Here is a 15,371-nt window from a genome sequence, read left to right as displayed (position 1 = left end):
TGAAAGCACATTGTTTCATTTTGCATCACATTTAGTATTTTTACATGTACTGATAAGAGCAAGAGTCATATTTCACAGTGAATAATTTAACCCACTTGATTGTGTTAGTAGTCAGTTCTGACATAAAGCAGGAGTGGAGGATCTCGTGGGTCCAGAGCAGCTTAGATGGGGGCATGGGGTGGGCCAGAGGAAATGGAAGTCCCATTGCATTAGCAAAAACTATGTGCATTGGATACAACCCAAGGTTTCTTATTTGCAGAGTACATTTACTGCATAGCATAACACACACGAAATACCATGATATATGATTTAATTAATGGTGCTTTCTTTCCCCAGCTCCGCAAAGCTATCATTGATCATATCTCAGACTCCTTCTTGGACACAACTGTTCCACTTCTTGTACTCACTGAAGCTGCCAAAAATGGAAGAGAAAAGGAAATAATGGAATATGCTGCTATATTTAAAGAACATACGTGCAGGCTTATTGAGGTGAGTTTGTTGGTAGTACAGTGGACCCGATGTAACCTTAGCTTTCAGTAATCGCTTTGTATTTTTGTCCCTTAGGAAAGTACAGTGACTGCACTAGTGACTATGTTCACAGCAGCATATTTTTGGTTTTCCCTATTATGCATTTTTTTGTATGGCCCTGCTCCATGTTTGTTCATGTGGAAGTGTTTGTAGCATACTGCTGTTTTTCTTGTAGCTATTATTGGAATCTTCTGTGCGTGTTTTGAATAGTCCTAGAGTCTTTAAAATAATGTTAGGTACTTACTGTCTAATTATTAAGAGAGATTCATATAAGCATATTCTTTCACATGTGGATAGTGTACAGGAGTGAACAGACTTTGCATTTGTAGGATGTACTTTGTTTTTTATTAGAATCCTGACTTCTACTAACTGGAGTCAGGTGCCAAATAGTAGCTCAGGAATGGACAGGGAGAAAGCCACCCACTGCATCCCATGAAACATATACTCGTATGACTGAATCTGAAGTTTTCTTATACCCCACCTCTCTCTGTTTTCTTCAGCTTAGCAGGCTAATTCCTTGGCATCTATAAAAGTTTCTAGGTTTGCTTACCTTGCTGTTTTGAGCAAACAGAACTGCCTTTTCTAGCTGCAGACTACCTTTGCCTCACTCCACCCCCAACTTTACTGAAGCCTGGTCTGAACTGAACCCATGCAAGAGAACTCAAGAACATGTGCTCTTCACTTTCACAATCAGAATCAAGAAATCATGGAAATTATTGTCAAGTGGTGTGTGTGCATGCCATTGAACTTAGAAGAGACTAATCTGATAAATTATTTGCTACTCTGGACGCTGCAGTCTTTCTGCATTGTAGGACATGTGAAAGTGTGGCAGGAAAACTTGGGAGGAGCTTTGCTGCTGGATGATGTTGCACATGCTACTAACACCACTGAGCTGATGTGCAATTGACTGAGTGAAGTGGGCAGTTCATTATAGGAAGAGTTTTCAACATGAATAGTTTTCAACATGGGAATAGAAACCCATCTCCCTGCTAGAAACACTTTGCACAGTGAAGCAACCCTCTCCAGTCTCAGCCAATCATATGGTGTCTTGGGAAGTGTTGCTGGCACATGCAATATTGCCCAGGGGTGGAGTGAGCCCCATGTGTACCAACAGGCACCTTTGTGTGTTCTGCGATAAATGTCTGAATAAGGTAGACGTGTGACATATCCTTCATAAATACTACTGCGTTTTGCTCATCTTTCTTTGGAAAGAGGCAACACTGCTATAATTTGGAAAGTTACTGGGGGGATTTGAATTCCTTAGAGTTGCCTCTGTGACTACTAGTGAGATATTCTGCTAAACAATTTGTTTCACAAACACAGCAATAAGCTTTGCCTCACCCATAGATGAAAAAAGAATTAAACAGATGCTAAAGTGGCTGCTGGATGACATTGTCTATGCAATTCTACACTTCCTCTTACAATAGAAATTCAGGCTCAATCACTCACTTTTTTCACAAGTATTTCATTTACATTGAACAATGTAACATTCACACCCACCCACCCACACCCATTTGCAAAAGGCATTTTATTCTGACTTTGAGCTCCAAAAGGAACCCTCAGTGCAGGCTGGAATAAATAAATACACAACTAAAACAAGCAAATACAAATATAATTTATTCACAGTCCACCAAACACTTCATTTGTGTTTGGTCACAGAATTTACAATACATAATGTTGTTAAAAGAGAAGAACATCAGGAAACAAGCATGGAAAGTCAAAAGGAAATTGCAATGGTTGGAAATCTTGTAATTTGATTACTATTTTTTTTAAGTCCTCCAAAAAGAAAAAAAGATCAACAGATACTCTTATTATTATTCTGGAAAGGATTATGTAATGATATATATAAGAGTTTATCTTGCCTCCTGATAAAAACTATATTTAAAAAGAACATGTGGTGTAGAATCCACCTCTTAATTATTATAAGTGCAGTATCTGTGATTTATGGGAATTTTGCTATATTAAAAAGTTTTAAATGTAAGGTATTAAATATGCCAGAGAAAAAGCTTTAAGAGCAGATATCCATTTCAGATCAGGCATCCCATTCTTAGAACTAGAACCCCGCAAACCCAGTGACTGGGGTAGAACAAGACCTCTGGTCTGCACCGGACTTTGCGAGTCAATATTCATTGCTCTCTGTTTGGCAGTTTGTAGATAACAAATTAGAAGACAGAAGTTCAACTGACATAAGTTTTGCAACAATTTCTTCATCCAGGCAGACTTGTCTATCATTTCCTGGAATACAGAGGAACTGGGAGTAAGCAGAAGATAGCAACAGAGCCAAAATTTAATGGACTAGATCCAATAGCTCAAAGAATTTAGACCAGTGCCCAAATTAAGAGCAGCACCAGTAACACGTCTAGGAATGCCAAATATAAACCAAAAGAAAATAGGGTTGAGCTCCTTCCATGTGCATTTAAAAGCATGGAAACCAATTAAGTGCTCCAGAAATTGTATCCGTGATGCAAGTTTGGCTTTAATAACTCTACTGGTCACTGGGATAAAACTTTCACCCTTATAATCAGCAGATCCAACCAGGGCAGTCACAATATTAAAAACAGTTTAAAACAACTTAAAATCACAAAAATAACTACACACTATTCACCCTGCAATATTCTGCCCTACAGGCAAAAGCTGTACTGGGATGCAATCTCAAAAATGATAGAATGATCTCGATACGAATCCAAGGCAGACCTTTTAACATCACAGTAATCCAAGTTTATGCACCAACTACTGGTGCTGAAGAAACTGAAATTGACCAATTCTATGAAGACTTACAACACCTTATAGAAGTGACACCAAAGAAGGATGTTCTTCTCATTATAGGGGATTGGAATGCTAAAGTAGGGAGTCAAGAGATAAAAGGAACAACTGGCAAGTTTGGCCTTGGAGATCAAAACGAAGCAGGGCAAAGCCTAATAGAGTTCTGTCAAGAGAACAAGCTGGTCATCACAAACACGCTTTTCCAACAACACAAGAGACGACTCTACACATGGACATCACCAGATGGGCAGCATCGAAATCAGATTGATTATATTCTCTGCAGCCAAAGATGGAGAAGCTCTATACAGTCAGCAAAAACAAGACCTGGAGCTGACTGTGGCTCAGATCATCAGCTTCTTATAGCAAAATTCAAGCTTAAACTGAAGAAAGTAGGAAAAACCGCTGGGCCGGTAAGATACAATCTAAGTCAAATCCCTTATGAATACACAGTGGAAGTGAGGAACAGGTTTAAGGATTTAGATTTGGTGGACAGAGTGCCTGAAGAACTATGGATGGAGGCTCGTAACATTATACAGGAGGCAGCAACGAAAACCATCCCAATGAAAAGGAAATGCAAGAAAGCAAAGTGGCTGTCCAATGAGGCCTTACAAATAGCGGGGGAGAGAAGGCAAGCAAAATGCAAGGGAGATCGTGAAACATACAGGAAATTGAATGCAGATTTCCAAAGAATAGCAAGGAGAGACAAGAAGACCTTCTTAAACAAGCAATGGAAAGAAATAGAGGAAAGCAATAGAATGGGAAGAACCAGAGATCTGTTCAAGAAAATTGGAGATATGAAAGGAACATTTCGTACAAAGATTTCCATAATAAAGGACAAAAGTGGAAAGGACCTAACAGAAGCAGAAGACATCAAGAAGAGGTGGCAAGAATACACAGAGGAATTATACCAGAAAGAAACAGATGTCTCATATACCCCAGGTAGTGTGGTTGCTGACCTTGAGCCAGACATCCTGGAGAGTGAAGTCAAATGGGCCTTAGAAAGCACTGCAAATAACAAGGCCAGTGGAAGTGATGGTATTCCAGCTGAACTATTTAAAATTTTAAAAGATGATGCTGTTAAGGTGCTACACTCAATATGCCAGCAAGTTTGGAAAACTCAGCAGTGGCCAGAAGATTGGAGAAGATCAGTCTACATCCCAATCCCAAAGAAGGGCAGTGCCAAAGAATGCTCCAACTATCGCACAATTGCACTAATTTCTCACGCTAGCAAGGTTATGCTTAAAATTCTACAAGGAAGGCTCAAGCAGTATGTGGACCGAGAACTCCCAGAAGTGCAAGCTGGATTTAGAAGAGGCAGAGGAACCAGAGACCAAATTGCAAACATGCGCTGGATTATGGAGAAAGCTAGAGAGTTCCAGAAAGACATTTACTTCTGCTTCATTGACTATGCAAAAGCCTTTGACTGTGTCGACCATGGCAAACTATGGCAAGTTCTTAAAGAAATGGGAGTGCCTGATCACCTCATCTGTCTCCTGAGAAATCTCTATGTGGGACAAGAAGCTACAGTTAGAACTGGATATGGAACAACTGACTGGTTCAAAATTGGGAAAGGAGTACGACAAGGCTGCATTTTGTCTCCCTGCTTATTTAACTTATATGCAGAATTCATCATGCGAAAGGCTGGGCTGGATGAATCCCTAGCCGGAATTAAGATTGCCGGAAGAAATATCAACAACCTCAGATATGCAGATGACACAACCTTGATGGCAGAAAGTGAGGAGGAATTAAAGAACCTTTTATTGAGGGTGAAAGAGGAGAGTGCAAAATATGGTCTGAAGCTCAACATCAAAAAAACGAAGATCATGGCTACTGGTCCCATCACCTCTTGGCAAATAGAAGGGGAAGAAATGGAGGCAGTGAGAGATTTTACTTTCTTGGGCTCCATGATCACTGCAGATGGTGACAGCAGCCACGAAATTAAAAGACGCCTGCTTCTTGGGAGAAGGGCAATGACAGGCCTAGACAGCATCTTGAGAAGTAGAGACATCACCTTGCCAACAAAGGTCCGTATAGTTAAAGCTATGGTTTTCCCAGTAGTGATGTATGGAAGTGAGAGCTGGACCATAAAGAAGGCTGATCGCCGAAGAATTGATGCTTTTGAATTATGGTGCTGGAGGAGACTCTTGAGAGTCCCATGGACTGCAAGAAGATCAAACCTCTCCATTCTGAAGGAAATCAGCCCTGAGTGCTCACTGGAAGGACAGATTGTGAAGCTGAGGCTCCAGTACTTTGGCCACCTCATGAGAAGAGAAGACTCCCTGGAGAAGACCCTGATGTTGGGAAAGATGGAGGGCACAAGGAGAAGGGGGCGACAGAGGACGAGATGGTTGGATAGTGTTTTCGAGGTTACCAGCATGAGTCTGACCAAGCTGCGGGGGGCAGTGGAGGACAGGAGTGCCTGGCGTTCTCTGGTCCATGGGGTCACGAAGAGTCGGACATGACTAAACGACTAAACAACAACAACACTGTCTTAGTAAACTGACTATAACTCTATATTATATGCCTGCAAGAGGCATGCCACCTAGTGAAAGGGGTGAACCATGTTAAATAAGACGGTGGATGTCCGTATTGGGATGAAATAGGTCACAACTTATTGAATACAGATGTAAACAGGTTTTGACAAAGGCACTGGGTATGTATCCAAGATCAACCAACCCACCTGCTGGTTGATAATGTATGGGCCGACTATGTGGGAAAATGTTGCCCCCCCCCAACATACTCCTTCCAGGGCCATTTCTTGAAGATCTCAGGGCTGTTAGCAGCATAAAAATACAAAATACATAAAAAACAAGAAGAAAAAGCAAAAACAATAGCTCCCCTCCCACAAGCACATTTAAAAGGATATAGAAAGTTAATCAGCCAAAAGCCTGGTTGAAAAGGATCATTTTCACCTGAACCTCCTTGGAGAGAGCATTTCACAGATAGCAAGCCACTGCAGAAAAGGCCTGTTCTCATATTGCCACCCTCTGGACTTCTCATGGAGGAGGCACACAAAGACTCTGATCTGGGCAGGTTCTTATGGGGAGAGGTGATCCATATTAACGTACATGTGAATTTGTATGGGATGGGTGAGTTACGAATAATTCCTGTGTACAAATGCAGCTACCATGGTTTAGTATGTGTAGGCCTGAAGTATTAGCCTTGACTGTTTTCTGTTTAAGGAACATGCCTTGGACAAAATCCATTTTCTCAAAAGAGTGCCTCTAATCATGAGAGAAACCTATGGCTCTCCAGCTGTTGTTGGACTATAACTCCCATCAGCCTTGAGCACTGACCATTCTGTCTGGGGCCACAGCTTCCCCCTCCTTGCTCTGAACAATGATGCTTTTAAGTGTGTGTGCGCGTGTGTGCATGCGCGCTTCAAAACTTAGCTTTACATTATGCATCCTAAAGTTGTAAAAATGCACCTCTCTGCAGAATTTAGTGACTTGGAAGCATTATTAGAAGCACTGTCAAGGTTTGTAACCTCAAAACATAAACAGCATTTTTTCCTAATTTCTTTGAAAATCTGTGAAGTGCTTTCTTCTCTTTCCTCCTCCTCCTCCTCCTCTTCTCTTTGAGAACAAATGCTTTCATGTGCATGTTTAAATTTTCTTTAATAATAAGCTGCATATAATAAGCTAGCTCCTTGGCAAACACTGTAGCTTCTCACTTTTTTTTGCATCAGTGCAATTTTTGTTTATGTTTTACACACATTTCTGGATCCCTGCTTCCAGCTAAAATTAGGAAGACTGTATTCTTATCTTCCTTCTCCTAGTGCTATATCACATGTTATAACAGAAACAGGCATCTGCTAAAGATTTATATATTTATATGCAGCACAGATAGACCATCTTATAACCTAGGTGTTTGGGGAGCTTGCAGCATAAATCTGAGTTTAAAAACTGGTAACAGTAAGATTAAAAAGTACCAATAAAAATATTGCAATTCTCCACATTTTTTTTTTAATCCTCAAGAAAATCAGTGTTTTAGTGTGAATTTCTCTGAATATATACATCTTTGTATGCAGTTTTACTAATATACAAGTTTTTGCAAGCTATTTCCCCTAATATAATGCCTTTTTGTACTTAATATATATTAGCCCTTTCCAGAAATATATGCATTTTAATGTACATTTTATCCTAGTATATACATTTTGTTCACATTACTTGGCTGGAGAACTGAATTGCAAAATTTGGAGAAGTGCAAATTTGAAAGTGAGACTGCATTTCAATTCCCATATTGTTTTGGGAAGTGTGAATTAGGCAGGTTTGCCTTTAAAGGCAAACTGAACTGAATCTCTAGCCCATCTCTAGCTGAGAGTCTTCTACTGTCAGGTGGGTTTGGTGGGGGGAATTGAGATTGAATAATATATGTGTAATTTTAGAGTTTTCCTTTTAAGGTAATTGCTTCCTTCATTTTAATATAATATTACCATTGAGTGTAACAAGCATATACGTAGCTGAGGGCTGTTTTAATCCTACTAACACTGGATTCAGAGAAATTCTTATGCTCATTTAGGTATGCATAAATGCTTCCATTTCCTTTTAGTGATATTAATTATTATAATTTAACTGCTTCTGGTGCTCCCATTATTACTTTCTGGTTTTGAGAGTTATCATCCTATTATTGGATACATGTAATGAAAAAAAGGGACAGCTATAAGAAATTCTTATTTAAAAGTTTCATGATGTGGTTCCCAAGTACTTACATGCATTTCTGAGAAACAGCATGATTAACGATGCTGAGTGCATTTTCAATAAATAGTAGTGCTTGGCTCTCCAGGAAATTAATTAGATAGCAGCTATATTGCATCTGTCAAGTTAGTAGTATATCATATGTAAAATACTCCCAAGAAAGCAGTCATACAAAGGGATATTTGACACACAAATTAACAGATTTACAATGCAATCCTGTGCACGCCTGCTCAGAAGTCTCTGCTTTGAACTCTTATTGAATTCACAGAGGCTTATGTTCAGGTAAATTTGTCTTTGATTGCAGCCCTGTGTATGCAAAAATAAATATCTTTTAGTATCCAACACTATTAGATATGAGGGCGGGGGGAAATGGATAGAGTTGTATCATGTAAACAAATATCCCCTTTCAGCCTGCCAGAAATCTATTTGGAATAGCACTGAATACTCAGAATTATAGAGGAAACGCTGTTCTTTTTGTTGTTTATGTATCTTGGCTGTTAAGGATCCAAACTTAAATATATTTGAATTTATCATATTTGTGTAAAACCATACAAGTTTCCTACAGTTGATTATGTGTATGGGGCAGTAATGGAGATTTAGAGGACTCGTGTCATGGGCAAAATGGGCACCAAAGAGTCTGCCCACTAACATCTAACACTGTATGTGGGGCTGCAATTTAAAACACAAAAGAGTACATGTATGGAAGGTACCAACTCTTTCCCTACACGGCTCCTCCTTTCAGCATTTTTCTTCTCTCTGTGAGAAGTAGCCTATCCTGGCTCTAGGAGACCCTGTGGTCAAATCATTCTCTCCAATTAATTTTAATCTCAAGCTGTATGAATAGCAGTTTATGCTTCTCTCAGAATTTAAGAGGAGAACAAAGTGAAACCTAAATCTGTAGCTAGTAATGGCCTGAAAGTGTGAAAGTGTAGTAAATCCTTCTCACGTACGTCAGCGTCATATTGTCTAGTCAAATCAGTCACTCAGATAGTTATTGTTTGAAGCTGGTTCCATTACAATATAATTCACAAAAGACAAGTGAGGCAATCCAACAGAAAGTTGAAGACAGGGATTTTCAGAAACGTTAGTTGTCAAAAATTTAAAAAAAATTAAGTTCCCTAAATCATTTCAATTAAAAAAACCAAAACTTTGGCAGTTGACACTGTTTGGAGTCAAAAAAGTAGCTTGTAACTTTCTCATTGGTATTATGTATGAAGCTACCCAATAGGTAACAATCAAATGACCTCATTCACTTGGTAGAAGATTCTGAAATGAATGGATGAATCTGTCCCCAGGGGAATTGTATAAGTTGTAGTGCACAAAGACTATGATCTAGCTTGATCTGCATAAACAGAGATGATAATTTGTTGGCCTATTAAACAGTTCACTGGTCAGATATTCTTTGGGCCATATGAAAGAAATTATTCTCATCACAAGCCAATATATATAATGCAGTGTTTGGGAAAATTGAATTATGCAGTTGCACACAGTAAGGAAAAAACTCATGTAAATGAGGTAAATATATAGATATTTATTTATATTTGATTTGCATGTACACTCAGATGGCATTTTGGAAACTATACTCTTTTTTGTTTTCGTTTTTTGAATCTGTCTATTTTTATACTTCTAACAGTACCATCATAAAACTACAACTAAATGAGCATTTATGTGTATCATATCATTATTTTAAAACAGAATTCTGCCACAGTTGTATCAGTTTATTAGAAATATATTTCGCCCCCCCCTTCCCTTGAATGTTTCTGATGCTATATTCAAAGGAAGAGAACCCCACTAAGACCTCATAACATAGCTATGTGATAATCTCACAAGGTAAAAAATCATTTCTAATGAAATGTGAGATAGCCTGTGTTCTGAAATGGCAGCATTATAATTCAGTATAAATAATACATTGTGTTTAAAAGGTAAGCAGTTAAAAGGAATCTTGAATATTAAAAGTGACATAAAACAATAGCCATATTATAGTGGGTTGTACAGATTCTCTGGGCAAAATTCCAATCATGCAAAGGTTTATTGCCCATATGTCTGTGATGTAATTATCATATAAATATGAAACTAACACTAAAAGAGTCATTTTACTGTGGCTTTCTTTTGCATTGTACCTAAACTGACCATCATGGCCAGTGAAATTTATGGCAAAAATGGAAAGTGAGGAACTTGAAATTGGATATGATGCATTTGCGGTGAATACCAGATAATTCAAAGTTGTCCAATATATTTATCCTGTCAATACTTTAGGGGCCTAGAATTCATGGAACAATTATCTAGGAAAGAAGTGTAGATTTGACACTGCTTATGGCATTAAAAGAACCAACATTCAAACCAAAAATCTTTAGTGAATGTAACTGTGTGCAGAAGTGGTATGGGGGGGGCAGAGATGTGGAGCTGCCCTCCTGACACTAACATTGCTGCTGCTGACTTGGATGGGGCTGGGGCAGAGCTGTGGGGCCATGTGGTTGCAGCAGCAGGACTGCACTTGTCCCACTGGTGTAACTGGAACCCAGACTTTGACACAACTCCAGGTAAGCAGCTATGACACACCACTGCATGCACCGCTTCTTACTATGTGCATGCCACCTGGGGTTCCATGATGGAAGAAATGGGGGGTATAAATGTAAGGAATGAAAGGTGTTCAGGAAGCCTTTTAGTGACCAGAAGTCATGACAATGGCCTGATCTCCCAAATATATATGCCGTTTGATAAAGTGACATGGCGGTCCTTATGGGACAAGACACCATTTAGATCTAACTCTGTGAGAAATGGGGAACTTATGTTGAATTGTTCCATAAGTGGCATATAACTTCACAAAGATTATCACATATGGCTCCAGTTTCCTTGCTGAGGTCCTAGAAAGGATGTTAAGATATAGGAACATATCTGCATTTATGGTGGAAATATCCACAGATTAAATTGTATTGGAACGCTGTGTTTTGTTATATCAGACTCATTGTAAAAGGTACAATAATGCTATCCCTGCAGTTAGCCCTTCTAAACAACAGAAGATGGGTCTGTTTTGTGTAGCAGGGAACTGGCCAGTTATTTACTTACTGCTGCCAGACTAATTATTTTAGAGATACATGGTGGAAGCAAATATAGACTACTGATATAAAAAAGTGTGGGATATTGCATTATTAGAAAAATGGACACACAAACGGAGAGCACTTAGAGGCCAATGCAAAAGTGAAAAGTTTGTTTTAATTTGGTATGATTTTGTGACTAATGGTAAAGACATACAAACCTGGATAACCAACTGCCAAGTTTGTGCTTGACATCAGTCAATACCAGTAGTGACATGCATTATGACAGAATCACCAGTTCACCCATAGCAAACCCTGGTAGTTTATTTATTTCTTTACCTGGAAGGACTCTGTTTACTTTGTTATTGATTGATTACCATTCCTGCTACCTGGAGCACCACTGCAGAAAGACTTATTACCACTTTAAAGTGCATATTTGCTCATCATGGCATACCTTCTATTTTGAGAACAGATAATAGGCCAGAATTTTCTGCCAAGCTGCTTTGCAATTGACTTTGATTTTCAACATATCATCATCAGTCAAGAGTTCTCTTGAAGTAGTGGGAAAACAAAACAGGTAATTCATGCAGTAAAGAACCTGCTGCAAGATAATGAAGAAATACGCACAGTTCTCCTGATATGCTGCCCAGCCCCACTGGTTGGAATCCTGCAGAGCTGCTTGTGAATCAGTAGCACCATAGACCCTAGCAAACTTGGCAGCCCTTCCTGCTAATTCAGTTCGATACTTGTGGACATTGAATTAAATTAAGTTCAGTAAAAAGGTTGTCAGAGACACAGTTTCAATATCAGACATGGAAGCAGGAATATATTGCCCATTGTCTTGGTCAAAGCCATTTCTAATAATGCACCCGGGAAACAGAGAGAATTGAGGAAGTATACTGCAGCCACAACCCATTCTCACACAGCACACAGAAAGCATTTTATGCTTTAATTTTATGCATCAATTTAGCCGGCCAGTCAAAGCCATTTCCTAGGGTGTGGCTGCTGTCACATGCTGACAGCTCCTAGGAGCCCCAGAGCTGAGTGCAGGCTGGGGACCCAAGGTGGACAAACTACCTCAGAAAGAGCAGTATGTGTTCCACACTATCGGGCAACAGAAGGAAACTGTAGCAGACAGTAACAGTGGCACAGATGCCACAGGGGGGAGAAACAGGAAGAGTCTCCTTTTATCCCTACCACAGACTTCACCACATCTGCAGTCAGTTAAATGGGTGGGTAAGAGGGGCAGAGAGTTTTTCCTCTCAGATTAAAATACAAATGGAGAGAATGCAGGGGCCATAACACACACCTCCATATTGAAATGAAGCATCATGAGTTGTCAAGGAATTATGAACTCCAGTGATACTGCCCTTTTGCTATTTGCATAATTTCACCCCCCAGGACTACTGGCAAAAATTCCAATTCTGCTGAATTAAGCCTAGCACTCAACAGAACATGCTCACCTGTCCTAAGACCTGAGAAAGTGCAAGGTCACTGGAGGAAAAAGTTCAGGCTGGTAAACTGCCCTCCATCTGAGCTTCCCAGTGGTACATGACCAGCATGTCAGGTGTTTGTGCACTTTTGCAACGGGGAGCTGTTTGACTTGCACACACTGAGGACTCAGCAGAAGCAAAAGAGAGAAGGGGATTTTGCTTGGAGAAAGACCCTATCCTATTTGAGACTAGAACACTGCAAGGGTTGCTGGCAAGACTTGGCACAAAATCAATCTAATTGTAAGAGCTCAGGACCCTGGTCAGCTCTCTGCAGAGCGAGTATCTGAGGTTGGATGCAAGGCAACTTAGAGCAGCAAGTTGGAAACATTGCTTCAGCAATTGTCTTATGTCTTTTGAGTTTAACAATCCTGCAGTTACAGAGCTCTTCCCTGCCCTTTAAGGGAAGCAGTTGCAAAGTAGGGGCTGTGCCCCATTGTACCAGCTTTAACTCTAGAGTAGGGGTAGGCAACCTAAGGCCCGGGGGCCGGATGTGGCCCAATTGCCTTCTCAATCCGGCCTGTGGACGGTCCAGGAATCAGCGTGTTTTTACATGAGTAGAATGTGTGCTTTTATTTAAAATGCATCTCTGGGTTATTTGTGGGGCATAGGAATTCGTTCATTTTCTATCTCAAAATATAATCCGGCCCACCATATGGTCTGAGGGACGGTGGACCGGCCCACAGCTGAAAAAGGTTGCTGACCCCTGCTCTAGAGCACCATGGAGGGGAGGTCTCAACAGGCTCAGGGAAACCCAGATGTTTGCAGAAATACAAACAACAACATGGTATAAAACCCTCCCCCCTCCCAAAACAATCAATCAAGAAACCACCCAATGAGGCTGAATATGCTTAGTGGACAAGGATGTTGACAGTCTTCTGGAACATAAAATTGGAGAGCCATGGAGGAAGTAGAATGGAGTACAGCATATTGCAAGAAGGCATGGATTAATGGCTGGAACACTGGGCAGGAGTGTTCCACATTGTAATCTTTTTTTTGAAAGTCTTTCTCTTTGTTAGACTTCCTGCTGACAGATTTTAATTGCTATGTTGATCAGAGAGAATGAAAGATAGCAAAGGCAACTTGATGTCTGAAGACTTGCAGCCAATTTAATTGATAATCATAGTCATAGAAGTATAGTTGGAAACATAGTTGGAAGAGATACGTGGCCCAGTTGAATTTAATTTCCTTATATTGCAATTTTGTGATTCTGAATATGGAAGCCTCTAATGAATAAAACTATCAGGATCAATTAGCACATAATCCTCCATTTCCTACTTTAAAAGGAGTGAATGAGTGCATGTATTTGAGGAAACTTGCAGTCGTGCAATAGGTGTGGGAAACTCTAATTGCCCTGAGTCGATCTGTCAGGTCATCAGCATCAATCAATTCTAACCTTTTTGTGCTCCCTTTCTCACTGTTGCAGATATTCTCACACAGAAGGGAACCCAATAATGAACTAGCTCAACAGTCTGATTTTAATGCAGGATTGTGGAATGCTCCCAGCCTGGGGATCCTTAGTGGAGAGAGATGAAATATAAAATGCCCTGCAGGACATGCAGAATGGATTTGCAGAGTCTGTGAAATCCTGAGAGGATCAAGGACAATCTTTATTATTATAATTCATTGTTTTCTGAGCTCATGGGCTGGTTGGAACTAGCAGAAAGTGCTATATTTTTCAGTCATGCAGTAAGCCCCCAGATATTTTAAAAACCACTTAATTTAGAATATCCAATAACACCACAGTTCTTGCACAGAATGAAGGCATTGGGGAAAGAAGTCCCTTATGCTAGCTATATATTTTTTCCTAGGAACAGCCTGTCAAAATCAATCACAATTTAGTAAAGACACTTCTCCAAATCAGAATAAATGAAAAATGACCAGCCCGAGGTGTCAGGCGAAAGGAAACGTAATTTTGAATATGTATCGGTATTATTAATAGAGCTGAGACAGGACTGCTTTTTCTAATTCAGCTAATTCACACACACACAAAGGTTGACCTCTATGGACAATGTTCCCTTCTATTCCTGAACAGGAGGTTAACTCTTTCTTCTCCCATTTTTTCCCCTGGAAAGGGTTGCAACAAAATAACTTTAATAGCGTCCAAGCTTCCAATTTATATATGTTTTTTCACTCTTTGAGAACTGAGATTGTTTGTTAAACATAACTGAGGCTTTTCCAAATTTGATCTCTTTGGAGAAGCTGAATTACATCCCATCATAATATGAGCAATATAGGAGAAATGTGATGGAGATGCTCAGGATTCTGAACAGAAGAGTCCTTGGTGTTCTCACTAAAGAAAAGAGTTTCCACAATTGCCTGAATGGTTCCTTGTGTTGCAGCATCTAGAACCCAGTGTTTCTGTTTTGGGGAAAGATTTGACATCTCTGGCTTAATACTTGGAAATGAGCATCAAGCCTGGACACTCCTTGCCCCTTCCCTCCTCCTATTGCAGGTGAGCTGTGGAACTTCATTCCTGGTCCCTTTTTAAACCACAGTTCCCCATTAAGCCACTTTTGAATGGTGAGGGTTTCCCTTGCATTTGGCCTGGAAACTGGAGCTAGTACAGATGCTGCATTGCAGTTGCTAGCATGAGTGAGATCCTGTCGGCTTATAACACCCCTTCTCATACATGTGCACTGACTGCCAATTTGTTACTGGACCAGGTTCGAGGTGCTACTATTAGTATATTAAGCCCTTAACGTCTTGGTGCCTGTTTCCTTGGCAGATTGTCTTATATACCCATTTGACTACTATATGTAGAACTGGCACTTTTACAAGTTCTAGTTAATGTTTGTCCTATATTTGTGGGGTGTTAGGGGAGGTGATTTGTAAAGAACTGATCTTATAGTGTGGCA

The 15,371-nt window shown here is 39.9% G+C and overlaps 1 protein-coding gene across 9 annotated transcripts in view; it reads left to right on the top strand.

The window, feature by feature from the left end:
- The window catches only part of CTNNA3 (catenin alpha 3), a 566,819-nt gene that overhangs the window by 301,220 nt on the left and 250,228 nt on the right, over positions 1 to 15,371 (top strand). For all 9 annotated transcript variants that reach the window (XR_013838691.1, XR_013838692.1, XM_079975614.1 and 6 more), the window contains one exon: positions 337 to 489. Coding sequence is in view for 7 of the 9 variants with exons in the window: in XM_079975614.1 (XP_079831740.1) it covers positions 337 to 489 (153 nt within the window). In the remaining 2 variants the exon portion in view is untranslated. The remainder of the gene's footprint in view (positions 1 to 336; positions 490 to 15,371) is intronic.

The sequence above is a fragment of the Podarcis cretensis genome, assembly GCF_951804945.1.
Source record: "Podarcis cretensis genome assembly, chromosome: 5".
NCBI classification, from domain to species: domain Eukaryota; kingdom Metazoa; phylum Chordata; class Lepidosauria; order Squamata; family Lacertidae; genus Podarcis; species Podarcis cretensis.
This window is presented reverse-complemented; position numbering and strand designations above follow the sequence as displayed.